Source organism: Artibeus jamaicensis, unplaced genomic scaffold (genome assembly GCF_021234435.1).
Source record: "Artibeus jamaicensis isolate MK-2021 breed Jamaican fruit bat unplaced genomic scaffold, CSHL_Jam_final contig_511, whole genome shotgun sequence".
In the NCBI taxonomy this organism is placed as follows: Eukaryota; Metazoa; Chordata; class Mammalia; order Chiroptera; family Phyllostomidae; genus Artibeus; species Artibeus jamaicensis.
In genome coordinates this window covers 3,646,554-3,673,929 of record NW_026521866.1, presented here as the reverse complement: position 1 = coordinate 3,673,929, position 27,376 = coordinate 3,646,554, and the positions used below count along the sequence as shown (strand labels likewise).

General features: G+C 37.0%; 1 protein-coding gene across 3 annotated transcripts in view; it reads left to right on the top strand.

Annotated features, from left to right (window-relative positions):
- SPIRE1 (spire type actin nucleation factor 1) overlaps nt 1–27,376 on the top strand; it is a 310,943-nt gene that overhangs the window by 226,602 nt on the left and 56,965 nt on the right. For all 3 annotated transcript variants that reach the window (XM_053668835.1, XM_053668836.1, XM_053668837.1), the window contains exons 7-8: nt 11,041–11,127; nt 14,885–15,014. In XM_053668835.1, the coding sequence (XP_053524810.1) occupies nt 11,041–11,127; nt 14,885–15,014 (217 nt within the window). The remainder of the gene's footprint in view (nt 1–11,040; nt 11,128–14,884; nt 15,015–27,376) is intronic.

Genomic DNA, 27,376 nt, shown 5'->3' with positions numbered 1-27,376 from the left:
CTGTGTAGTATTCCATTCTGTAAATATACCACAGTTTTTTGATCTACACATTTACAGATGGGCATTTAGGTTGCTTCCAATACTTGGCTATTATAAATTGTGTTGCTATGAACATTAGGGTGCATAGATTCTTTTGGATTGGTATTTCAGGGTTCTTAGGGTATAATCCCAGCAGTGGAATGGATGGGTCACAAGGCAGTTCCATTTTTAGTTTTCTGAGGAAATTCCATACTGTTTTCCACAGTGGCTGCACCAGTCTGCATTCCCACTAACAGTGTACTAGGGTTCCCTTTTCTCTACAGCCTTCCCAGCATGTATTGTTTGTTGCTTTGTTTATATGGCCATTCTGACTGGTGTGAAGTGATATTTCTTTTTTTTAAAATTTAATTTAGTTATTTTGCAAGTACAGTTTTTTGTCTATTACTCCCATCCCAGCCCCCCCTGCCCCGTCTCCCCACCTCCTTCCCACCCCCCCCTCGCCCCAGTCTTCATCCCTGTGTCTTTCATACTTGTTCCTCAAAATCCCTCCCCATTTTTCCCCTTAACTTCCCTTCCCTCTCCCCTCTGGTCACTGCCCACTTGTTCTCTATTTCAGTGTCTTTGTTTTTATTCGGTTTGCTTGTTTGTTTTGTTGTTTAGCTTCCTGTTAAAGGTGAGATCATATGGTATTTGTCTTTCAATGCCTGGCCTATTTCACTCATCATAATGCTTTCCAGTTCCATCCATGTTGTTGCAAAGGGTAGTAGCTCCTTCTTTCTCTCTGCTGCATAGAATTCCATTGTGTATATGTACCACAATTTTTTGATCCATTCATTTACTGACGGGCACCTAGGTTGCTTCCAACTCTTGGCTATTGTAAATTGTGCTGCTACGAACATTGGGGTGCATAGGTTCTTTGAAATTGATGTTTTAGGATTCTTGGGATATAATCCCAGCAGTGGAATTGCTGGGTCAAAAGGCAGGTCGATTTTTATTTTTCTGAGAAAATTCCATACTGTTTTCCATAATGGTTGTACCAGTCTGCAATCCCACCAACAGTGAACTAGGGACCCCTTTTCCCCACAACCTCTCCAACATTTGTTGTTTGTTGCTTTGTTTATGATAGCCATCCTGACTGGTGTAAAGTGGTATCTCATTGTGGTTTTAATTTGCATCTCTCTGATAGCTAACGATATTGAATTACAAAGCCACTGTAATCAAAACAGCCTGGTGCTGGCATAAAAACAGGCACATAGACCAATGGAACAGACAGAGAGCCCAGAAATCAACCCAACTCTCTACAGTCAATTAATATTTGACAAAGGGGGCAGTAACATAAAATGGAGTAAAGATAGCCTCTTCAGCAAATGGTGTTGGGAGAACTGGACAGCTACGTGCAAAAAAATGAAACTTGAGCACCAACTTACACCATACACCAAAATAAATTCAAGGTGGATAAAAGACTTAAATATAAGCCGTGACACCATTAAAGTCCTAGAGGAGAACATTGGCAAGAAAATCTCAGATATTCCACGCAGCAACATTTTTACCGATATGTCCCCTAGAGCAAGGAATATAAAGGAAAGAATAAAAAAATGGGATCTCATCAAAATAAAAGCTTCTGCATGGCTAAAGTAAACAGTATTAAATTAAAAAGACAACCAACTGTGTGGGAAAACATATTTGCCAATGATACCTCAGACAAAAGTTTAATCTCCAAAATATACAAAGAACTTACACGACTCCACTCTAGGAAGACATCGAACCCAATTAAAAAATGGGAAAAGGACTTGAACAGACACTTATCCAAAGAGGACATACAGAATATCCAGAGACACATGAAGAGATGCTCAATATCGTTAGCTATCAGAGAGGTGAAGTGGTATTTCTCATTGTGGTTTTAATTCACATCTCTCTGATGGCTATTGATGCTGACCATCCTTTCCTATATCTCTGGGCCTTCTCTATGTCCTACTTGGACAAGTGTCTGCTTAGGTCCATAGCCCTTTTTTTAATTGGAATGTTTGTCTTCTTTGAGTGGAGTCCTTTGAGTTCTTTATATATTTTGGAGATCAAACCCTTGTCCAAGGTATTATTGGCAAATAGATTTTTCCATACAAATGAGTTGGCTCATTTTTTCATTTTGCTGATGTTTTCTTTGGCCATGCAGAAGCTCTTTATTTTGACAATATTCCATTTGTTTATTCTCTCCTTTATGTCCCTCCTCTAAGGAACATATCAGTGAAAGTATTGCTGCATGGAATATCAGAGATTTTCCTGCCTATATTTTCCTTTAGGACTTTTATGATATCATGTCTTATATTTAAATCTTTTACCCATTTGGAATTGATTTTTGTGTATAGTGTAAGTTGGTGGTTGAGTTTCATTTTTCTGCACATAGTTGTCCTGATCTTCCAACACCATTTTTTGAAGAGGCTATATTTACTCTATTTTATGCTTCTTCCCCATGTGTTGAATATGAATTGACCGTAGAGACTTGGGTCTATTTCTGGGCTTTCTATTCTGTTCCACTGATCTATGTGTCTGTTCTTATGCAAGTACCAGACTATTTTGATTATAATGGTCTTGTAATACAGTTTGATATCAAGTATTTTGATCCCTTCTACTTTGCTCTGCTTTCTCAAAATTACTGAAGCTATTTGGGGTCATTTACAGTTCCAAGAAATTTTTGAAATGTTTGTTATATATCTGTGAAATATGTCATTGGTATTTTAATAGAGATTGTGTTGAATCTATAAATTGTTTTGGGTATTATGGACATTTTGATGATGTTAATTCTTATAATCCATGCACATGGTATATGCTTCCATTTATTTATGTATTCCTAAATTTCTTTCTTCAGTGTTGTGTAGTTTTCTGAGTACAGATCTCTCACCTCTTTGGTGAGGTTTATTCCTAGATACTTTATTATTCTTGTTGCTGTATCAAATGAGACTTTTTCCTGATTTATGTTTCTGATATGTTGTTGGTGTACAAAAATACCTTTGATTTCTGAATTTTGACTGTTTCCACTGCTTTGCAAAATTTACTTATTAGGTCAAGTGGTTTTTTGGTAGAGTCCATAGGATTTTCTGTGTACAGTATCATGTCATCTGCAAACAATGACAGTTTTCCTTCTTTCCAATTTGGATGCCTTTTGTTTATTCTTCTTGTTTGATCACTATGGCTAGGACTTCAAATACTATATTGAATAGAATTTATGAAAGCAGGCATCCTTGTCTTGTTCGTGATCTTAAGGGGAAGGCTTTTAGTTTTTGCCCAATGAGTACGATGAAGGCTGTAGATTTTTCATGTATGGCCTTTATCATGTGGAGGGATGCTCCCTCTTCTTCCACTTTGCTGAGTGTTTTTATCATAAATGGATGTTGTACCTTATCAAATGCTTTTTCCGCATCTATTGGTATGATCATATGATTGTTGTGTCTCCTTTTGTTTATGTGATGTATTGTGTGTATTGATTTGTGAATGTTATACCATTTTTGCATCCCTGGAATGAATCCCACTTGATTATGGTGTGTGATGTGTTTAATGTATCATTCAATGCAGTTTGCCAAAACTTTGTCAGGATTTTAGCATCAATGTTCATCAGAGGTATTTACCTGCAGTTTTCTTTCTGTGTTGTATCTTTATCTGGGTTTGGAATTAGGATAATGCTGGCCTCATAAAAAGAGTTTGGGAGGCTTTTCTCTTCTTGGATGCTTTGAAATAGTTTGAGAAGGATAGGAGGTTAGTTCATCCTTAAATGCTTTGTAGAATTCTCCTGTGAAACTGTACAGTCCAGGGCTTTAGTGTGACAGGACCTGTTTGATTACTGCTTCAAATTCACCAGCTCTTATCAGTCTCATTTGGCTTTCTGCTTCTTCTTGATTTAGTTTTGGAAGATCATATTTTTCTATTAATTTTTCCATTTCACCCAGGTTTTCAAATATCTTGGCATATAGTTGTTCATAGTAATATCATACAACACTTTGTATTTTTGTATATCAGTTGTAATCTCTCTTTCATTTACAATTTTATTTATTTCGTTCTTCTCCCGTTTTTCTTGATGAATCTGGTTAAAGGCTTGTCTGTTGTGTTTATCTTTTCAAAGAACCAGCTGCTGGATTTATTGATCCTCTGAATTGTTCTTTTAGTCTTTATGTCTTTTAATTCTTCTCTGATCTTATTTCCTTCCTTATACTCACTGTGGGCTTTGTTTCTTGTTCTTCCTGTTCTTGTAGATGTGAGGTTATGTTGTTTATTTGAAATGTTTCTGTCTTTTTTAGGTAGGCCTGTATTGCTATGAACTTCCCTCTCAGAACTGCCTCCACTGTGTCCTGTAAGTTGGACTGTTGGGTGTTCATTTTCATTTGTTTTCAGAAACTCTTTATTTTTTTCTTGATCTCATTATTAACCCATTCATTGTTTTATAGCATGCTTTTCACTCTCCATGAGTGTATTTTTGAATTTCTTCCTTGAGATTGGTGTCTAGTTTCAAGCTCTCGTGTTCCAAGAAAATGGTTGATATGATTTCAATTTTTTTTAATTTGTTGAGGCTTATTTGGTGTCCTGTTATGTGGTCTGTCTTTGAAAATATTCCATGTGCATTTGAAAAGAATGTGTATTTTGCTTCTTTGGGATGAAAGGATATATATATATATATATATATATATATATATATAATCTCAAATCAATTAAGTCCATTTGATCTAATGCATAGTTCAGTTCCACAATGTCCTTGTGGATATTTTGTGTGGAAGATCTACCCATTATTGACAGTGGGGTGTTAAAAATCTCCTACTGTTAGTGGGTTCCTGTGTATATCTGTCTTGAAATCCTCCAATATTTTTTCTTGTATATTCGGGTGCTCCTGTATTGGGTGCATATACCTTTATAATATTTTTGTCTTCTTGATGGATTCTTCCCTTGAGTTTTATTAAGTGTCCTTCTGGGTCTCTTTTTATGGCTTTTGTTTTGAAATCTCTTTTGTTGGACATGAATATTGCTCCCTCAGCTTTTTTTTTCCTGTCTGATTGCTTGGATTATTTTTTCCCAACCCTTCCCTTTCAGTCTGTTTAGGTCTTTTGTTCTGAGGTAGGTATCTTGTAGGCAGATATGTGAGAGTCCTGTTTTCTTATCCATTCCGTTCCCCTTTGTCTTTTGATTGGAGTATTTAATCCATTAACATTTTAGTTTATTATTGATGGATACTTACTGGTTTCCATTTAGTTCCTTTGTACTTTTGTTCCTTTTTCTCTCGGTGTTTTTCTTCCTCTTTTTATAGCAGTCCCTTTAGCATCTCTTGCAGTGCTGGCTTGGTGGAGGTATATTTTTTCAGCCTTCTTTTGTCTGGCAAGATCCTTATTTTGCCTTCCATTTTAATTGAGTGCTTTGCTGGATAGAGTAGTCTTGGTTGCAGGCCTTTGCTTTTCATTTCTTGGACTATTTCTTGCCATTCCCTTCTGGCTTGTAATGTTTCTGTTGAGAAACTAGCTGCTAGCCTTATCGGAGTTCACTTGTATATTACTTCTGGTTTCTTTTACTCCTTGCTGCTTTTGATATTCTCTGTTTGTCTTTTAATTTTGCCATTTTAATTATGATGTGTCTTGGAGTAGGCCTCTTTGGGTTCCTCTTAATTGGGACCCTCTGTGCTTCCTGGACTTCTGTGGTTTTTTTCTCATCAAATTAGGGAAGTTTTCCAACATTACTTTTTCAAACAAGTTTTCTACCCCTTGGTCCTTTTTTTCTCCTTCTGGTATTCCTATTATGTGGATATTACATATCATGTTGTTCTGCTGTTTCCTTAAGACCTCTTCATTCTCTTTCCATCTTTTTTCCTTTTCTTGCTCTTTCTGGATGTTTTTTATACCTTGTTCTACATCTTGCTGATACGATCCTCTGCTTCATTTAGCCTGCTTTTGATTCCTTCTACTGTGTTTTTCCACTCAGAAATTGTATTCTTCATTTCCTCTTGGCTCTTGTTGATGATTTCTATGTCCTTTTTCATGCTGATATGGTTTTCAGTAAGTTCCTTATAGTTTCCCTGGAGGTTTTGGTAATTCTTAGTGAGTTTATTGAGCTTCCTCATAACCATTGCTTTGACCTCACTATATGATAGTTGACTTACCTCTTATTTCACTTAGTACTCTTTCTGAGGATTCTCCCTTTTCTTTCAATTAGGGGTTGTTTCTTCATCTTTCCATTATTTATGAGACTTTTCTTGTTTGCTTCTGCTTCTTAAATTGTTCTGTTTTGATATCTTGAGTTTGTGAAGTAAATTTCTATGGTAGGAGGCCTATGAGATTTTATGATACAGTCTTCTTGATCACCTGAAGTAGATGCTTATGGGATGCCCTTTATGCCCTTTATGTTGGCTCTCTGGATATAATTGAGTTTTGATTGTTGTTGGGTCTTTCTTTGGTGGATTCTTCCCTTTGGCTGCTTGGCTGAGGGTCATTTTTCCCACCACTTCTTGTATGCTGTTGTGCAGGTGCTGCCAGAACAAAACCACAAAGCCCTGGCAACAGCCCCACACCTGGAAAAATAACTCCCCCCTGCAATCTCACTGTCACCAGCAAATCAACCAGTATTAGTAAGAGTGTAAAGAGATTAAGACTATTATAAGAAAAGAGAGTGGTTATAAGATGCCCTACTGAACAGTAGAGGGAGGAGCACTAATAAGTTTTGAGTTGGGATTTGGAGCAATTCAAAGAAAGTAAAATTTACATCATGAATAAGAAATAGAATACAGAAGGTGGAATGGAGTAAGAGAAGGGAAGTGTATAGTGTTAGGTTTAAACAGAATTAAAATAATAAAAAATAAAGCAAGAGAAAGAAAAACGGAAGGAGAAGTAGTAATTAATAAAAAATATGGAAGCCAAATTTGAAAGAAAGATCTACCACAGTATTATCAACAGCAAACAAACTAAAATTAATATAGGTGGTGTGGGAATAAGGGAGGGGAAAGAAAAGAAGAAAAGCTTAAGAGATGTCTAGAGGAATGGGAGGTGATTTTGAAATGATAGAGGTAGAGGAAGTACTAAGAGTGAGGACCAAAAACCAGGCTAAAACAGGGAAAAATTAAAATTTGGGATGTAAGGAAAAATAAGAAAAGAGGAGAATAAAGAAAAATGAAAGGGCAGGATGAAAGAGAAATGGAAAAAAGACAAAAAAAACAGTCTAAGATGTCAAAATTAAAAATTTGAGGTGATAAAAAGTAGGAAAGGGGACCAGTAAAATTTAATATTTGAAATACAGAATTTGTGAAGCTCTATAGATAAAATTTTAAAAATGCAACAACAACTACTCTACCCACAACCAACTAGCGCTTGAGTATATGTATACTGAGCACCTGTGCAAAGGACTGGGCACGTGGAGGGTGTAGTGTTCATTGGTGATATGTGAGGATGTTTTCAAGTTTTAGACTAACAGGCCAAGATTTTGATTAGTTGTATATGTGTGTGTGTGTGTGTGTGTGTGTGTGTGTGTGTGTGTGTGTGTGTATGATAAATGAGAATGGAAACTCAGCTACTCACATTTAATCATTCAAATCATTTCAAAACAGTATTTTAAAATTACTATTATCAATATAACACCGCTTTCTAATTACTTTAAAACAAATATTTTTGTAAAGTATAAATGCAAAGGATTTTCATACATGGTACATTGTACATGAAGTAGTTTATTGAGATGTCTAATGTAATCCTCAGGTTAAACTATAGAACTATGCTATAGCCATCCACTTTTTTCTGTGTATTTGTAGTCCTGATAATGGAAATTGAATGGGATATTATTCAGAATATTGAGTTATACATATGTAAAATATTTCAGTTGATTTTTTCCAAATGTCTAAGTAAAATGTATTAATTATGACTCGCCTTTAAGAACAAAGGTGTAGAAACTTAACATCTCATAACTTAGAAGTTACTTGTTTAAGGCATGTGTCTCAAAAGATCAAGTTCTACAACTGATCTGATTTACTTCTGGGTCTACTGTTTGTGTTCTTATAGAAATTATTGCAGCTCAGAGAGCTTGTTTCAGGTTGTGTTCTGTATTTATATGAAAGCGTGTAACTTCACTCATCTATCAGTAGAATGGTATTCGCACAAAGCTATTTTTCTTCCTACTAGTAAAGACTTTCACTAACTCACATCCATGCTGTCATGCTATCTCCCTCATAAGTGCTGATGTACACTTTGTAATTGGGACCCAGGATAGTTTATGACTCTCAAGCTGTTTTGATACAAAGAACATTAAAAGCATATGAAAAACAGCTAGAAAGATATGTACTGTTCTATTCAGGAGTAGAATAGAAAGTAATACGAAAGTTGCCCGGGCTGGCATAGCTCAGTGGTTTGAGCGTGGGCCTGTGAACCATATAATCACGGTTCGATTCCTAGTCAGGGCACATGCCTGGGTTGCAGGCCAGTTCCCAGCAGGGGACTCATGAGAGGCAACCACACATTGATGTTTCTCTCCTTCCCTTCCTCTCTAAGGATAAATAAAGTCTTTAAATTTAAAAAAAAAAAAGTAAAAAAAGAAAGTAATAGGAAAGTCTGATTAAATCGTTTCATACAATAATTTTTTTAATTTTTAAAAAGATTTTATTTATTTATCTTTAGAGAGGAAGGAAAGGAGAGAAAGAGAGAAATATCAATGTATGGTTGCCTCTCCTGAGTCCCCTGCTGGGAACTGGCCTGCAACCCAGGCATGTGCCCTGACTGGGAATCGAACCACGATCCTGTAGTTCGCAGGCCTGCGCTCAATCCACTGAGCTACACCGGCCAGGGCACAATAAATATTTTTTTAAAATATCGGCCCTGGCTGGTGTAGCTCAGTGGATTGGGCTTGGGCTTGTGAACCAAAGGATCACGGTTTGATTCCCAGTCAGGGCACATGCCTGGGTTGCAGGCCAGTTCCCAGCAGGGGATGCATGGGAGTCAACCATACATTGATATTTCTCTCTCTCTCTTTCATTTCCCCTCTAAAGATAAATAAATAAAATCTTAAAAATATATATCTTATGTAACATGAAATTCCACAGGTAGGGGTGGTGCCATATAGGCCTCCAGCTCTGCTGCTGGTTGCATGCTCTCCTTAAACCAAGGTCTAGTAGTCATAGGTTGACTGGGCTCAAGCAGCCTTTACACCTGAATATTGCCAGAGGGCCATCCTGGTCTCATTCAAGGATGGAAGGAGGAATACAAGAAAAAAGAGGAGAGTACATGTTCAGGCTTGTCAAACACCCTGAAATCAAAGAGGGTGACCTCATTCTGGAAGGGAACTGGGCCTGGGAGCAGCAGCTCAGGTTTTTTGCTTCTTTTTAAATTTTATCTCTTAGCTGACACGAAATAGTGAGTGACAGTGACCAAAAAAAATCAAAACTCATAGTTAAAGACCAACTGATTACTGACTGTGAGCAATTAAAATAGTATTTAATATTGGCAAGTACACAAGAAATCTTAACATTCAGATAAGAAAATACTTGAAAAAGATTTTATCAAGTTTTATAATAATTCTAAAATGTTACATGATATTTTCAATAAAAATTGTGAAGCATAAAGAATGTCTAACCTATCAAAATAAAAATGAACCACTGTTGCTAGAGGAATAACCAACTTTTCCTTTTTTTCTCCAATAAATGTATAAAATTAGAATGTGATGAGGTAATCAAAGAGTAGGTCACCAAAAGTAGTAGAGGTGAAAGGGGTTATGGAGTTTTTTATATGAGACTGGAAAATAAATATTACAAAATGGTCACAACTGTGCCTTTTGAGTGGTCAGAATGAGGGTGTAAGGTTGTTATATTTTTGTGGGATTCTGGGATTTTCCTGTTTCTTTTCAAAACTTTTTTCGGCAAGACGTTACTTTAAAAAGAGGAGGTATAAGAGCAGGAATCAGAGACAGACCAGGCTCTACAAAAACTCTTCTGCATCTACCCTGTGAGTGTAGTGGACGCCCTTTTTGCTGTGAGCCTGCGTTGGAGGTACAGAATGTGGATTGGATCACCAGTCCTTCCTATTACCTAGGTTTTGTACAAGGATGAAGATAAGAGGTGAAAGATATTTTAAACGATAAAATTATTAATAAGTATAGTATTATTTATTCCATTCCCACTTATAATTTTACAAGCTTTTTGGAAGTTATGTATCTTATATATAATTTTCCAAAATGATAGAACTAAAGCAAACTTACATTTTCTTCAATTCTACATAATAGTTATTTTTGCCCTAAATCACACAGCCATTCATTCTCCATTTTAATTATTTGAAATGCATCCTTATAAACAGATTCCATATCTATAGTACAGAGTACTTCAGTAATTTTGTGACACATTGAATAACAGCTATACCCAGAAGCTTTAATGATAATCCTATAATCCAGCAATTTTCAGCCATTTTCATCTCATGGCACACATAAACTAATTACTAAAATTCTATAGCACACCAAAAAACATATTTTTGCTAATCTGACAAAAATAGATATAATTTTAATTGACTTACCAAACAAAAGAATAATTATAGTAATTACCTCCTTTTGGTCCAGAGTGACTTTTTTAAAACTCAGGTGCCTAGCTCTGACTAGTGTGGCTCAGTTGGTTGCAGCGTCTTTTCATAAAACAAAAGGTTGCAAGTTCAATTCCCAGCCAGAATACACACCTGGTTGCAGGTTCAGTCCTTGGTTGGGGCACATGTGAGAGACAACCAGTCAATGTTTCTCTCACACACTGGTATTTCTGTTCCTCTTGCTTTCCCTCCCTTCCTCTCTCTCTAATACCAATAAGCACGCCCTCTAGTGTGGATGAAAAAAAATCAGGTACTTATACTTGTAAATAAGGATGTCTGATACCACACATTAACCAATTAGACCCAGCCTTATTATACAATGAGTCCAATAAGGTACAACTCTATTATATGACTTACACTGACAATCTAAGGGAAAAGAGGTCAGTGTCCCATACTAAATAGTCAGGTATTGAATGTTTTAAAAGTTCTTGCTGTACAAAGTTTGAAAATGACTGTTATGATCAGATGAATCTTCTACTTTTTGTCTTTTTTTCAGGTGAATGGTGATATTCCTCCTCGGTTAAAAAAAAGTGCTCATGAAATCATTCTGGACTTCATCAGATCAAGACCACCTTTAAATCCAGTATGTAATTTGATATATTCCTCTTGATTAGAGTTCACAGAATAAATTATTCTCCTGTGGGGTGTTATCTCTAGAACTTAGCTCTTAAAGTGGTTCATTTTTACACTAAGAGTTTATTCACAGAATGATGACTCCCAACTATACATTACATTTAAGTCACAGGAAAATATTTAACATTTGTTTAATATGAGACTATCTTAGGATATTTTAATTCAGTACAACCTGGGTTATGGTGGAAAATCTGGACAGATACTTCCTAGAATAATGGCTAAATATAATACCAAACTGTTCCTGGTATGGATTGCCTGCTCTTCCAGTTTACTTTATAGTGCTGATAAACTCCTTGATTAAATTGTCATTTCAATACTATTTTGCAATAAATGCACCCTACTGTCACCTATTTTTATATTAATTATCTTCTGTTAACAGAGTTGTTTCTAATGACCATGGAATCAGAATATTTTAATATAGATGAACACTGGTTTGTGGTTCCTTTGTTCCTCACTTCTTTTCCTCTTCACTCAATAGCCAGTGCTTACCAATGCCTCATAAACCTGTGTACATTCATTAATCTGGAAGGAAATGGTGTCTCTGCCCTAGTTTGTGTATATCTGAAGCATAATTAACAGTTTCGTTTATAAATCTTTTTAAAAGAAAGGACAGAGGCCATCTAGGAAATAATTCTAAGAATGCCGGTCATGGTAGAGAATAGAGAGCATGGAGTCAAGGGAACCTGGATTTACACACTAGCTAGAAAATTTAGCAGCCACGCATCTCTGAGAAAGTAAATCAGTCTGCTGGAGCCTTTCTTTATTCAGCTATAGAATGAAGATAATAATAATAATCTGAGAAGGTTGTGATGACTTAAAAACACTAGTTTCATAAACCACAATAATGTTAGATAAAGTATAGCTTGCATTTCAATTGATTGTCTGTCATGCTTGCATATAGGGGACATAATTTTAACTTCAGAAAATTGTCTCTTTAAAATTAGTTGAGCCCTGGCTGGTGTAGCTCAGTGGATTGAGCGCGGGCCTGCGAACTACATGATCGCGGTTCGATTCCCAGTCAGGGCACATGCCTAGGTTGCAGGCCAGTTCCCATCAGGGGACTCAGGAGAGGCAACCATACATTGATATTTCTCTCTTTCTCTCCTTCCCTTCCTCTCTAAAGATAAAGAAATAAAATTTAAAAAATTAGTTGAGTACATATGACTAAATAATTGTGAAATTCAGCAATCTCCTTATTGCTTTATGAATCTTGATAATGACCTAAAAATAGTCTTTTATCAACAGTGTTGTCATCAGGGAAAGCATTTTATTAAATCCAACACCTATTTATGATAAAAACTCTCAGTAAATTGGGAATAGAAGGATGATACCTCAACATAATAAAGGCCACATACAAAAAATCTACAGCCAACATCATATTCAATGGGCAGAAACTAAAAGTGTTTCCTCTAAGATCAGAACAAGACAGGGATGTCCTCTTTCACTACTCTTATGCAACACAGTACTGGAAGTTCTAGTCACACAACCAGACAAGAAGAAATAAAAGGCAACCAAATTGGAAAGGAGGAAGTAAAACTCTTATTATTCATAGGCAATGTGATATTGTACATAGAAAACCCTGTAGGCTCCACCAAAAAACTACTAGACCTAATAAATGAATTTGGCAAAGTAGCAGGATACAAAATCAATTTTCAGAAATTGATGGCATATTTATATACCAATAATGAACAATCAGATAGGGAGATTAAGAAAACAATCCCATTGACTATTGCAACAACCAAAAATGAGGTATCTAGGAACAAATTTAATCAAGGAGGTAAAAGACCTGTATTTGGAAAACTATACAACACTGAAGAAAGAAATTGGAGAAGATACAAATAAATGGAAGAATATGTTGTGTTCATGGATTAGAATAATTAATATCATTAGAATGTCCATACTGCAGAAAGCAGTCTACAGATTCAACACAATTCCTATTAAGGTACCAATGGCATATTTCACAGATCTAGAAAAAATGTCCCAAAAATTTGTATGGAACCAAAAAAAACCCTGAAGAGCCTCAGCAGTCCTGAGAAAGAAGAAGAACAAAGTTGGAGGGATTACAATACATGATACCAAACTATCCTATAAGGCCACTGTAATCAAAACTGTCTGGTACTGGCATAAGAGCAGACACATGGATCAATAGAACTGAACAGGGAGCCTGGAAATAAAACCATGCCTTCATAGTCAATTAATATTTGACAAATGAGGCAAGAGCATACAATGGTGTAAACATAGTCTCTTCAATAAATGATGTTGAGAGAATTATACTGGTACATGTAAAAAAATGGAACTAGACCACCGTCTTACACCATACACCAGAATAAACTCAAAATGGCTAAAAGACTTAAATGTAAGTTGTGACACTGTGAAAATCCTAGAGGAAAACATAGGCAGTAAAATTTCAGATATCTCGTGTATCAATATTTTTGCTGATATATCACATAGGGCAAGGGAAATAAAAAAGAATAAACAAATGGGACTACATCAAATTAAAAAGCTTCTGCATATCTAAAGAAATTAACCATCATCAAAATGAGAAGGGAACCAACTGTATGGGAGAATATATTTGCCAACGACACATTGGACAAGGGTTTAATCTGCAAAATTTATAAAGAATTTATACAACTCAACACCAGGAAGACAAATAATCCATTAAAAAATAGGCAAAAGAGCTGAATAAACACTTCTCCATGCAGAAGATACAGATGACCCATAGACATATGAAAAAAATGCCCCAAATCACCTGCCATCAGACAGATGCAAATTCAAACCACAATAAGTAAGGTGTCACCTCACACCTGCTAAAATGGCTATCATCAATAAATCAACAAACAGCCAGTGGTGGTGAGGCTGTGGAGAAAAAGGAACCCTAGTGCACTGTTGGTGGGAATGCAGACTGGTGCAGCCACTGTGGAAAACAGTATGGGATTTCCTCACAAAATTAAATACGGAATTGCCTTTTGACCGAGAGATTCTTCTTCTGGGAATATATCCAAAGAATCCCAAAATACCAATTCAAAAGAATATCTACACTGCTGCGTTCACAGCAGCATTATTTATAATAGCCAAGGAAACAGCCTAAGTGCCCCTCAGTAGATGAGTGGATAAAAAAAGCTATGGTACATTTACACAATGGCAACAGAACATTAAAAAAGAAGGAATTCTTACCTTTTTCAATAGCATGGATAGAACCAGAGAATATTATGCTAAGTGAAATAAGCCAGGCAATGAAAGACAAATATCATATAATCTCACTCATAACTGAGGAATCTAAGGAACAAAATAAACAAATAAGCAAAATAGGTTCAGAGGCACAGAAACAAGAAACAGTCTGACAGCTAGCTGTAGGAGGGGAGAAAGGAGGTTGGGGTTGGTGAAGGAGGGTGAAAGGATTAGACAAAAAACATATGCATCACCTGTGGACATGAACAATGGTGTGGGGATTGACTATGGGAAGAAGGGGCCTTGGGGGGAAGACAATGGGGAGAAAATTGAGACAACTGGTAATGGCATGAACAATAAAAAAATTTAATAAAAGGATGCTATAGAATATACAGTATTGTTATCATTACCTTTTGAAATAATAAGAAAAATAGTTACAATCAATAAAATATAATCTCATAATACTGTACTATATGGATGTACTTAACATTATTTAAAGGCAACTACTCAGAGTCTTCAACCATTATGTTTTTTTCAAGGCATCAGCCAGAAAACTAAAACCCACTCCACCACGGCCACGGAGCCTCCATGAAAGAATACTAGAAGAAATCAAATCAGAAAGAAAGCTGCGGCCTGTCTCACCAGAAGAAATTAGACATAGCAGATTAGGTGAGTCAACTACTTGCCAAACTCATGGTATAAAGTCACCCACTTGAAAAACTGTCTGTATACAACCATCTTAGTGAAAAATAATGCTACAATGTTACAAAGTCAAGATAGTTCATGGAGTTCTCATTCCTTGTTTGTTTCTTTCTTTCTCTCTCTCCCTCTCACACACACACTCTCTCTTACTTGAAATATATACTTGATATTCATAGAATACGAAATTCTTTCTCTTTATGATACTGAACTATATAAGAGATCATGGCATAGTACGAAGAGCTTCGCCAATCTCTAGATTGTGCTTTTAGGAAATGTCTTTATCTCTCTGAGTGTCTATTTCTTTGTCAGCCAAAGAAGGATAAAAATTCCTCTAAACTTTTATTATGGCTTTTATGTAAGAATTAATAAGATTGTGGTCAGAATACATTATAAATTATAACACATATACAAAGATAAGTCATGTTTTAAATAAAGATGACAGTTTTAATTCAAGTTGTTATTGTCATAATTATGGGTTCAAAGATAAGGTATAACGTAATGAAAGCATCAATTATTATCTAATGTCACTTATTCCCAAACTTCCTTTATATTTATTTTATTTAATGTTTTTAATGTATACTATAAAAACACATTGATTTTTATTTATAGATAGACTTTATCATAAAATATTTGTAAATATTTTTTATACAACTTTCCAATTTGTAAGATGCCAAAAGACTCAGAGAAACTCCCTTTAGGAAAATAGTTATAGTGGCACCTGAGTAGGAAAGGAATCAGTTCTGTGACACCACACTCTCCTAGTTTTCTCCTCTGATCTTTTTCTACTTTTTTGATACTTTTCTTGATCCTTCAAGTTTCTATCTTGGGTTTACTTCTTCCTTTCAACCATACACTTTTTTATGGTTTCTGTTTCTGGCTCTCTTCCAGTTTCAATCTACAGCACAAATTTCTCTTAAAGTTCAGACTCACACATCCATCTGTCTGCTAGATAGGGGCTCCTTAGATCCTACAAGGAAGACAGTCCCAACAAGTCCACAAGTGAACTCATCTGCTGTCTCCCCCAACCATTTCCTCCCTTTTTTCCATCTCAGTATGCCCAAGAGAAACCTCAGCATCATCTTTCACTTTTAACAGCCAAGCCTGGTTGGCTTTACTTCAGGATCTTTTTAGTCTTCCACTCGTTAGCCCCACAGCCACTATCTTAACCCAGGCTGTCATCTTCTCTTGTCCAATTTATTGCATCATTTCTTACTGCTCTCCCTGCATCCAGCTCTAAACTCTTCAATCTCTGTATTAATATTCTTTGACTCTCAGCACATCCGTTACATTGTAACCTTCTTGATGACAGGACCCATGTCTGTCTGGTTCATTATTGTGTCCCTAGTCCCTACTATAGGCACTAGGCTGTAAAAAGTACTCCCATAGGTGTTGAAATTTTTAAATGTACCTTGCAATTATAGTGCTACAAAGTAAAAAAAGTTATATCAGTTTATCCCTGTCTAATTGTTATGGCAGCAAGTGTTTTCTTTTAAAAATGATGTTTAAAGTATGCAAAGTAATAAATCTATATGAGCATTAATATAATAATGAATCAAAATATATAAACAAGAGTTCTTATCCTGGGAGTCCTTGAATGAGCCTAAGGAGAGACAGTCAATCCCCTGAAATGCATATTTTTAAATGTATACATATTTTACAAAATATATGTATGAGGTCTGTCCAGAAAAAGGACAACCATTGTTAATATAACAAAAACAACTTGCCTGATATTGATGTAACCTGGCAGCCAAGGAGAGTGGACTGGAATGCATATGCGTGAACAGTGACAGCTTCACTGTACTAGTCAGTGGGGGTGGATGATGCCATTGAGTGAGCATGTATACTGTGTATGTCAATCACATTCACAATGACTGAGTGGGTAGAGCAATGAGTCTGCATCAAATTTTGTGTTAAGCTTGAACATTCCTCCATGGAAACTATTTGTAAGATTCAGAAGGCCCCAGCTGTGGGCAGTTGGTGATTGACAGCTTCATCACAACCAAGCACCTGCTCATGCATCACATCTTACGCAGTTTGTAAAACATCACATCTCCCAAGTAACTCAGCCTCCATACAGCCCACATTTGGCACCCTGCAACTTCTAGCTTTTCCCAAAACTAAAATCACCTTTGAAAGGGAAATATTTTAGACTGTTGACAAGATTCAGGAAAATACGATGAGTCAGCTGATGTGTAAAGTTCCATGGTGCACACTTTGAAGAGGACTGAGGCATCATTGTCCTATGCACCATGTTTCTTGTTTCTTTTATCTTCTTCAGTAAATGTTTATTTTTCACAGTACATGGCTGGATACCTTCTGGACAGACCTTGTATATACATTTTTCTTGAGAGAAGAGAATTAGAACCACTATGAAAAAATAAGGAAGTAGTATTGTAGGATAGTTGTTTTAGACTACATTTTTTTCATTACCATACCTTGAGAAGGAATAATGGAGGTAATGGAAAAGATTTCAACAAAGCTATAAAGTAAAACAAATAGATTGCCATGAGAAAAGTAACCTTCATGATTTGCAGGAGTAAAGAGTAATTAGGCTTAGGCTTAGGGATGATAAACTTTAATGGAAGTAGTACCAATAGAATAGAGAAAGGAACAAGAAAAGCATAATGTGCTTGTATTACTTGGACGGTGTATGACATAGAGTTTCTTTGTTTTTCTAATAGTTTTTTTGTTCATTCATTTATATATATTTTTATATATTTTTTAATTTTATTGATTATGCCATTACAGTTGTTCTATTCCCCCCCTCTGTTCCCCTCCACCCTGCACACTCCTTCCCCTCCATTCCCCCCTTTAGTTCATGAACACGTGTCTCAAGTTCTTTAGATTCTATATTTTCCATACTATTCTTACCCTCCCCCTATCTATTTTCTATCTACTGTCTATGCTACTTACCTTCTCCCCCTTTCTTCTCCTCCCACTCCCCTATTGCTAACCCTCCTTGAGATCTTCATTTCTATGTTTCTGCTCCTGATCTAGCTGTCCTTTTAGTTTGCTTTTCTTTTAGGTGTGGTTGTTAATAACTGTGAGTTTGCTGTCCTTTCACTGTTCATGTTTTTTTTAACTTCTTTTTCTTAGAAAGTCCCTTTAACATTTCATATAATAAGGGCTTGGTGATGATGAACTCCTTGAATTTGATCTTATCTGAGAAGCACTTTATCTGTCCTTCCATTCTAAATAAAAACTTTGCTGGATAGAGCAATCTTGGTTGTAGGTCTTTGGATTTCATGACTTGGAATACTTCTTTCCAGCCCCTTCTTGCCTGGAAGGTCTCTTTGGAGAAATCTGCTGACAGTCTGATGGGAACTCCTTTGTAGGTGACTGTCTCCTTATCTCTTGCTGCTTCTAGGATACTCTCCTTCATTTTAATCTTGGGTAATGTACTTATGATGTGCTCTGGTGTGTGCTTCCTTGGATCCAACTTCTTTGGGATTGTCTGAGCTTTCTGGAAGTCTGTTTCAGGGAGTTCTCCTTCATTATGTTTTCAAATAACTTTTCCACTTGTTGCTCTTCCTCTTTACCTTCTGGCACTTCTATGGTTCAGATGTTGGAACATTTAAAATTTGTTCCAGAGGTTTCTAAGCCCCTCTCTCTCTCTTTTTTTTGACTTCTTGTTTCTTCATTCTGTTCTGGTTGAATGTTTATTTCTTCTTCCGCTCCATATTGTTGATTTGAGTCCTGGTTTCCTTCCCTTCACTATTGGTTCCCTGTATACTTTTAATTTCATTTTTCATAGCCTTCACTTTTTCTACTATTTTGTGACTATTCTCAGCCATTTCTGTGAGCATCTTTGATAACCAGTGCTTTGATCTCTGCATCTAATAGGTTGGCGGTCTCTTTATTGCTAGTTCTATTTTTAGAGCGTTCATCTGTTATTTCATTTGGGCCATATATTTTTGTCTTGGTGTGCCTATTACATAGTAAGTGGTGGAGCTTTAGATGTTCTCCAAGGCGGGGAAACCCATGTCACTGCATTGAGATGCTGTATATGGGAGAGGCGTCTAAGAGGGAACAATGCTCCTTCCCTGACTCTGGGCCGGACCATTGTCACTTCCCCTTATACCCACAAGTAAATTGGGCCCTTCTGGTGCTGATTCCCGGGTGGGTGGGCTTTTGTACATTGTAGGAGTCTCTCCAACAAACTCTCCTGTGAGGCTGGGAATTTCTGCCCCCTCTGCAAACACCACATATTTTTATAGCCAGAGGTTTGAAGCTTTATTTCCCAGCACCGGAACCCTGGGCTGCATGGTCTGTCTTGCTCACCAGTTGTTCCTCCTGTTTTGTCCACATGCAAATGTGGGACTACCCAGTCTGCCAGCTCTCACCTCACTTGTCTGGTCCTCCAGGTGTAGCCTTGCCACATGTAGCGTTGCCCTGGCTGCCCATTTCCACCCCAACTACCAGCCTGTATGAATGTTTCTTCTTTAATTCCTTGGTTGTTGGACTTCCGTATGGTTCAATTTTCTGGCAGTTCTGATTATTTTTTGTTTTTAAATTTGTTACTGTCCTTTTGGTTATGCAAGGAGGCACAATGTATCTACCTATTCCTCCATCTTTGACAATATGTAGTGTTTTATTTACATTATTGGGGAAATCTAGATTTGATAGTATTTGATTTTAGAAATGCAGGGGCCAAGATAGAGGCATAAGTGGAGACACTGTGCTTTCTCACACAACCAAGTTTAGAGACAACTGAATAATAGCAACAGAAAACACAGCCAGAACACAGAAAATTGAACTTTTCAGAAGTCTGATAACAACAAATTTTTCAGCCTGACCGATAAGAGGGGCGAAGCCAGCAGCTGGATGAGTGGGGATGCACAGGAAAACTCAGTTAGACGGACTCAGGCCCGCAGATCCGAGGCGTGGGGTTGCAAAGGGTGGACCCAGTGAGCGACCCAGCGAGGGCGCAGGGCAGCGGGTTGACTGTGGTGGTGCATTCCTGCGCAGATAGACTGGAGAGGGAGTGGGCAGTGAGACGGGACCGAGCAGGCCACAGCTGAGGGCGGCAGCAGAGAGGGCCGCCATTTCCCCGTTCTGACCCCGCCCCCACATACAGCTTCACAAACCAGTGGCCCCACCCTGGTGGCCCCACCCTGCACCTAAGACTCCACTTCTCATACTTAACGGGTGCGAACAGACCAAAAATGTCTCAAGAAGATCTAAAAGCCCCAGAGCCCATAACTCTTCGCAACAAAGAAATAGCCAAACTTTCAGATGCACAGTTCAAAACACTGGTGATCAGGATGCTCACAGAACTGGTTGATTTGAGTCACAAATTAGAGGAACATATGAAGGCTAAACTAATTGAAATGAAGGGAAATACACAGGAAACCAATAGTGATGGAAAGGAAACTGGGACTCAAATCAAGGGAGTGAACCAGAAGGAAGGAAAAAATGACCAAACAGGAAAATATGAAGAAACAAGAATTCAAAAAAATGAGGAGAGACTTAGGAACCTCCAGGACATCTTTAAATGTTCCAACATCCGAATTATAGGGGTACCAGAAGGGGGCAAGGAACATCCACAAGTGGAAAACTTATTTGAACAAATAATAAAGGAGAATTTCCCCAATCTGGCAAAGGAAATAGACTTTCAGGAAATCTAGGAAGCTCAGAGAGTCCCAAAGAAGTTGGACCCAAGAAGAAACACACCAAGGCACATCATCATTACATTAGCCAAGATTAAAATGAAGGAGAGAATCATAGAAAAAGCAAGAGATAAGAGGACAGTCACCTACAAAGGAGTCCCCATCAGACTGTCAGCGGATTTCTCAAAAGAGACCTTACAGGCAAGAAGGGGCTGGAAAGAGGTATTCCAAGTCATGAAATCTGAAGGCCTACAACCAAGCTTGATCTATCCAGCAAAACTTTCATTTAGAATGGAAGGACAGATAAAGTCCTTCTCAGATAAGATCAAATTCAAGGAGTTCATCATCACCAAGCCCTTATTATATGAAATGTTAAAGGGACTTACCTAAGAAAAAAGGAGATAAAAAAGATGAACAGTGAAAGGACAGCAAACTCACAGTTATTAACAACCACACCTAAAACAAAAGCAAATTAAGAGGACAGCTAGATCAGGAGTGAACCATAGAAATGAAGATCTCATGGAGGGTTAGCAACAGGGGAGTGGGAGGAGAAGAAGGGGGGAGAAGGTACAGAAAATAAGTAGCATAGATGGTAGGTAGAAAATAGATAGAGGAAGGGCAAGAATAGTATGGGAAATATAGAATCTAAGGAACTTGAGACGTGGTCATAAACTAAACGGGAGGAACGGCGGGGGAGGGTGTATGCAGGGTGGAGGGGAATGAAGGGGGGAAATAGAACAACTGTAATGGCATAATCAATAAAATAAAAATTTTAAAAAAAGGAAATGCAGAGTTTTTTTCATGATTATGTTGAGGGTTATTCCTCACGTAAAATTCCTGAAGACCACTAAAATGCAGTAAAATTCTTACTTAAAAGTTACAGTGTAGTTTATATTAGGGTGAAATAACTAAAATATTATTTCTTGATTATCAAACATTAAGTATGATTGTTGACAAGTAGTTGCTTTATTCGCCTCACTTAAGATTCACATACCCTTTTTTGACATAAATGCTTTTTGATTCTGACATCTTGTTAAGTTGTGTTTAGGATGTAATTCTATCCTTTTTCTTAACATCGTTTTTTAAAAATACTATATTGAGTCATTAACGATAAATACAATTTGTTCCTTTAAAAATATCTTCCAAAAAACATATTGAGAGAGACTTATATGCTGTCAAATTTGGGTGTTAGAACTGTATAGGCAGACACGTGGAAACCATAAACTGGGGAGATATTCTGCCTGATATGCCTGTACTTCCCTTCCTGTTAGGCTTGATGTTCTGTTCTCATCTGATCACAAAGGTTCTTCTCTTCCCTGATCCTAGGTCACAGAGTAGACAGTCCTGGTAAGAATTTTGGGCTGTAGTAAAAATACTGGGTTGGCCAAAAAAGTTCATTTGTTTTTTTTCTGTTAGATGGCTCTAGTAGTACTTAGTTGTTATTAACTTCATCTGAAAAATTTTGTTAGATTGTATTGTGATAGTTGTCAAATCAGCATGCAATGAAAAACAATACTTGTCAAAATTGCTGAATTTTTGTGTTGTCATTTTAATATTGAAAGTGGGAGAAAATATGCAATTTTTTCCGTATATTGTGCTTTATTATTTTGCAACTGAAAACCAAAAAAAGAATTTGTGCAATGTATGGAGAAGGTGCTGTGACTTATCAGACATGTCAAAAGGGGTTTGTAAAGTGTCATACTAGAGATTTCTCACTGGATGATGCTCTGTGGTCTGGTGGTAGACCAGTTAAAGTTGATAGCAATCCAATCAAGACATTAGTTGAAAACAATGTTATATCACATGGGAGATAACCAACATACTCAAAAATATCCAAATCCATAAAGTACTTGGTGAAAATTGAAAATGTGTCTATTATTTTATGGAAAAAACTAAATGGACTTTTTGGACAACCAGATATATAATTCTCACAGTCATAAATACCCAAATTCATCAAATGTTTGTATAACCATTTTTTAATATAATCTTTATTGTGTTTTTCCCATTAACATTTAGTCCATTTATACTCCCTTCCCCTAGCAATTACCACAGTTGTTGTCTGTGTCTGTGAATCCTTTTTCCTTTTTACTCAATTCCTCCAACTCCCCACTCCCCCTCCCATTGACTGTCATCCTGCTCTCCATCTATGGGTCTATCCCCATTTTCCGTGTTAGTTCACTTTGTTAGATACCACACATGAGTCAAATCATATGGTATTTCTCTTTTTCTTACTGGCTTATTTCCCTTAGCATAATGTTCTCCAGGTCCATCCATACTGCCACAAAGGATAAAATTTTCTTCTTTTTTAAGGACGAGTAGTAGTCCATTGTGTAAATGTCCATAGTTATTTTATCTACTTATGTACTGATGGGCACTTGGGCTGCTTCCGTGTCTTAGTGATTATAAATAATGCTACAATGAACATAGGGGTGCTTGTTCTTTCAAATTAGTGTTTTGGGTTCCTTTGAATATATTCCCAGAAGGGGGATCACTGGGTGAAAAAGCAGATCCATTTTAAACTTTTTGTGGTATTTTCATAGTGCTTTCCACAGTGGCTGCACCAATTTGCATTCCCACCAACAGTGAAAAAGGGTTCCCTTTGCTCTACCTCCTCAGCAGCAGTAGTTATTTATTGATTTATTGATGATACCCATTCTGACAGGTGTGAGATAGTGTCTCATGGTGGTTTTAATTTGCATTTCTGTGTTGATTAGTGAAATTGAACATCTTTTCATGTGTCTTTGGCATCTCTATGTCCTTTTTGGAGAAGTATCTATTCAGGTATTTTGCCTGTTTTTTAATTAAATCGTTTGTTTTCTTAATGTTGAGTTTTATAAGCTTGTTGTAAATTTTGGACATTAACCCCTTATGTTATATCATTGACAAATATGTTTTATTGAGTAGATTGTCATTTCATTTTTTTGAGGGTTGCCTTTGTTGTGCAAAACTGTTTTAGTTTGATGTAGTTCCATTTGTTTATTTTTTTTCCCCTTGATCAGGATGATATATCAGAAAATACTGCCACTAGAAATAAATGAGATTTTGCTGCCTTGTTTTCTTTTAGGATTTTTATGGTTTCAGGTTTAACATTTAAGTCTTTGACCCATTTTGAATTTATTCTTGTGTGTGGTGTAAGAAAGTGCTCTAGTTTCATTTTCTTTCTTTTTTTAAATTTTATTTAGTTATTTTTCAAGTAGTTTTTTGTCTATTTTTCCCATCCCAGCCTCCCCCGCCCCTTGCTCCCCACCTCCCTCCCATTTCCACCACCCTTAGTTCTCGTCCCTGTGTCCTTCCTATTTGTTCCTCCAAATCCCTCCCCCTTTTTCCCCTTAACTTCCCTTCCTTCTCCCCTCTGGTCACTATCCCCTTGTTCTCTAATTTCAGTGTCTTTGTTTTTTTTGGGTTCTTTTTTTTCTGCTTACTTGTTTGTTTTGTTGTTTAGCTTCCTGTTAAAGGTGAGATCATATGGTATTTGTCTTTCAGCACCTGGCCTATTTCACTCAGCATAATGCTTTCCAGTTCCATCCATGTTGTTGCAAAGGGTAGTAGCTCCTTCTTTCTCTCTGCTGCATAGAATTCCATTGTGTATATGTACCACAATTTTTTGATCCATTCATTTACTGATGGGCACCTAGGTTGCTTCCAACTCTTGGCTATTGTAAATTGTGCTGCTATGAACATTGTGGTGCATAGGTTCTTTGATATTGATGTTTTAGGATTCTTTGGATATAATCCCAGCAGTGGAATTGCTGGGTCAAAAGGCAGGTCGATTTTTATTTTTCTGAGAAAATTCCATACTGTTTTCCATAATGGTTGTACCAGTCTGCAATCCCACCAACAGTGAACTAAGGACCCCTTTTCCCCACAACCTTTCCAACATTTGTTGTTTGTTCTAGTTTCATTTTCTGCACACCTGTCCAATTTTCCGATTACCATTTATTGAATAAACTGTCTTTAGCCTGTTGTAGGTGCTTGCTTCCCCTTTTGCATGTTAATTGACTGTAAAGATGTGGGTTTATTTCTGGGATCTCTGTTCTGTTCCATTGATCTATTGATCTTCTTTTATATGTATAGTTTCATACGTCTAATATCAAACTGTACTGTAAGGCCACAGTAATTGATTAATGTGGCCTTACAGTATAGTTTGATATTAGACATTATTTCTCCAACTTTGTTCTTTCTCTGGATTGCTGTTGCTTTGTGGAGCCTTTTGTAGTTTGGTATAAATTTTTGAAATATTTGTTCTAGTTCAGTGAATTATTTCATTGGAATCTTGATAGGGATTGCAGTGGATAACCTGGATGAAATGGATGAATTTCCAGAAACATACAGTCTTCCAAAACTAAATAAGGGAGAATGAGAGAATTTGAATAGATAGATTACACCTAGTAAAACTGAAGTAGTAATCAAGAAACTCCCAACAAATAAAAGCTCTGGCACGGATGGCTTCACAAGTGAATTTTACCAAACATTCTGAGAACTAATACCTCTCCTTCTCAAACTATTTCATAAAATTCAAGAGAAGAGAATGGTCCAAAACTCATTATATAAAGCCAGCATTATCTTCATTCCAAAAACCAGATAAAGACTAAAATGACAGAAAATTACAGGCCAGTATCACTGATGAACATAGATGCTGAAAGCCTCAGCAAAATACTAGCATGCTGAATACAGCAATGCATCAAAAAGATCAAGTGGGATATATTCCAGGAATGCAAGGTTGATAAATCAGTTACAAATCAACAAATGTGACTCACCACATAAACAAAATGAAGTATAAAAACCACATGATCATATCAGTAGATGCAGAAAAAGTACTTGATAAAATCCAGGAAACATTTATGATAAAAAAAACTCTCAGCAAAGTAAGATTAGAGAGAACATACCTAAATATAACAAAGGCGCTTTATAATAAACTCAGCATCATACTCAAGAGGCAAAAACTACAAGCATTCCCCTTAAGACTAGGAACAAGACAGGGATGTCTGCTTTTACCTCTCTTATTTGACATACTACTGGAAGTCATAGCTACAACAATCAGACAAGAAAAAATAAAAGGCTTCTGATTAGAAAGGAAGTAAAACTGTCATTATTTGCAGATAATACTGTACATAGAAAACCCCAAATGTTCCACCAAAAAACTACTAGAACTAATAAATGAATTCAGTAAAGTATCAGGATACAAAATAAATATCCAGAAATCAGTTGTGTTTTTATATACCAAAAATGAACTTATCAAAAAAGGAAACGTAGAAAACAATCTTATTCACAACTGCTTCAAAAAGAATAAAATAGGAGACTTCCGGCCAAGGTGGAGGTGTAGGTAGACACACTGTGCCTCCTTGCAAAACCAAAAGGAGAACTACAAGTTAAAAACAAAAAACAACCACAACTGACAGAAAAGCAAACTGTATGAAAGTCTGATAAACAAGTAGTTAAAGAAGATACATCCATCCACACTGGTAGGAGGGGCAGAGATGGGAAGTTGGACAGAGAGGACTCATGACAAAGAGGTGGTGGAGGACAGGGGAGGGCAAGGCGGTGGCTGGTGGACTGGGCAGTCCCACATTCACATGCAGATAAACCTGGAAGAATACCTAGGGAGCAAGACAGACCATGCATCCCAGAGCACCAGCAAGGGGAAAATAAAGCCTTAAAACACTGATTGAACACACCTGTGGGGGTTGAGCAGCAATGGGAGAACTCTCAGCCTCACAGGAGAGTTCACTGGAGAGACCCACAGGTTCCTAGAAGGTATACAAGCTAATCCACCTGGGAATCAGCACCAGAAGGGCCCACTTTGCTTGTGGATAGCAGAGGAAGTGACTGAAAACTGGCAGAGAGCAGAGCAAGCGCCATTGTTCCCTCTTGGACACCTCCCCTACATACTGTGTCACAACCCAGCCACATGGATTGCCCCACCATGGTGAATACCTAAGGCTCTACCCCTTACTACATAGCAGGTGTACCAAGACAAAAAAGAATGGCACAAATAAAAGAAGAGATCACAGCTCCAGAAAAAATACAACTAAGCGATGAAGGGATAGCCAGCCTATCAGATGCACAGTTTAGAACACTGGTAATCATGATGCTTACAGGATTGGTCAAATTTGGTCGCAAATTAGATGAAAAAATGAAGGCTATGCTAAGTGAAATAAAGGAAAATGTACAGGGAACCAATACTGATGGGAAGGAAACTGAGACTCTAATCAACGGTGTGAACCAGAAGGAAAAAAGAAACATTCAACCAGAAAAGAACGAAGAAACAAAAAGTTTTTAGAAATGGGGAGAGGCTGAGGAACCTCTGGGACATCTTTAAACATTCCAATATCCAAATTATAAGGGTAGCAGAAGGAGAAGAAGAAGAAGAGCAACAAGTGGGAAAGTTATTTGAACAAATAATGAAGGATAACTTTCCCAATCTGGCAAAGGAAATAGACTTCCAGGAAATCCAGGAAGCTCAGAGAATCCCAAAGAAGTTGGACCCAAAGAGGAACACACCAAGGCACATCCTAATTACATTAGCCAAGATTAAAATGAAGGAGAGAATCCTAGAAGCAGCAAGAAATAAGGAGACAGTTACCTACAAAGGAGTTCTCATAAGACTGTCAGCTGATTTCTCAAAAGAGACCTTACAGGTGATAAGGGGCTGGAAAAAAGTATTACAAGTCATGAAAGGCAAGGACCTACATCCAAGATTGCTGTAACCAGCAAAGCTTT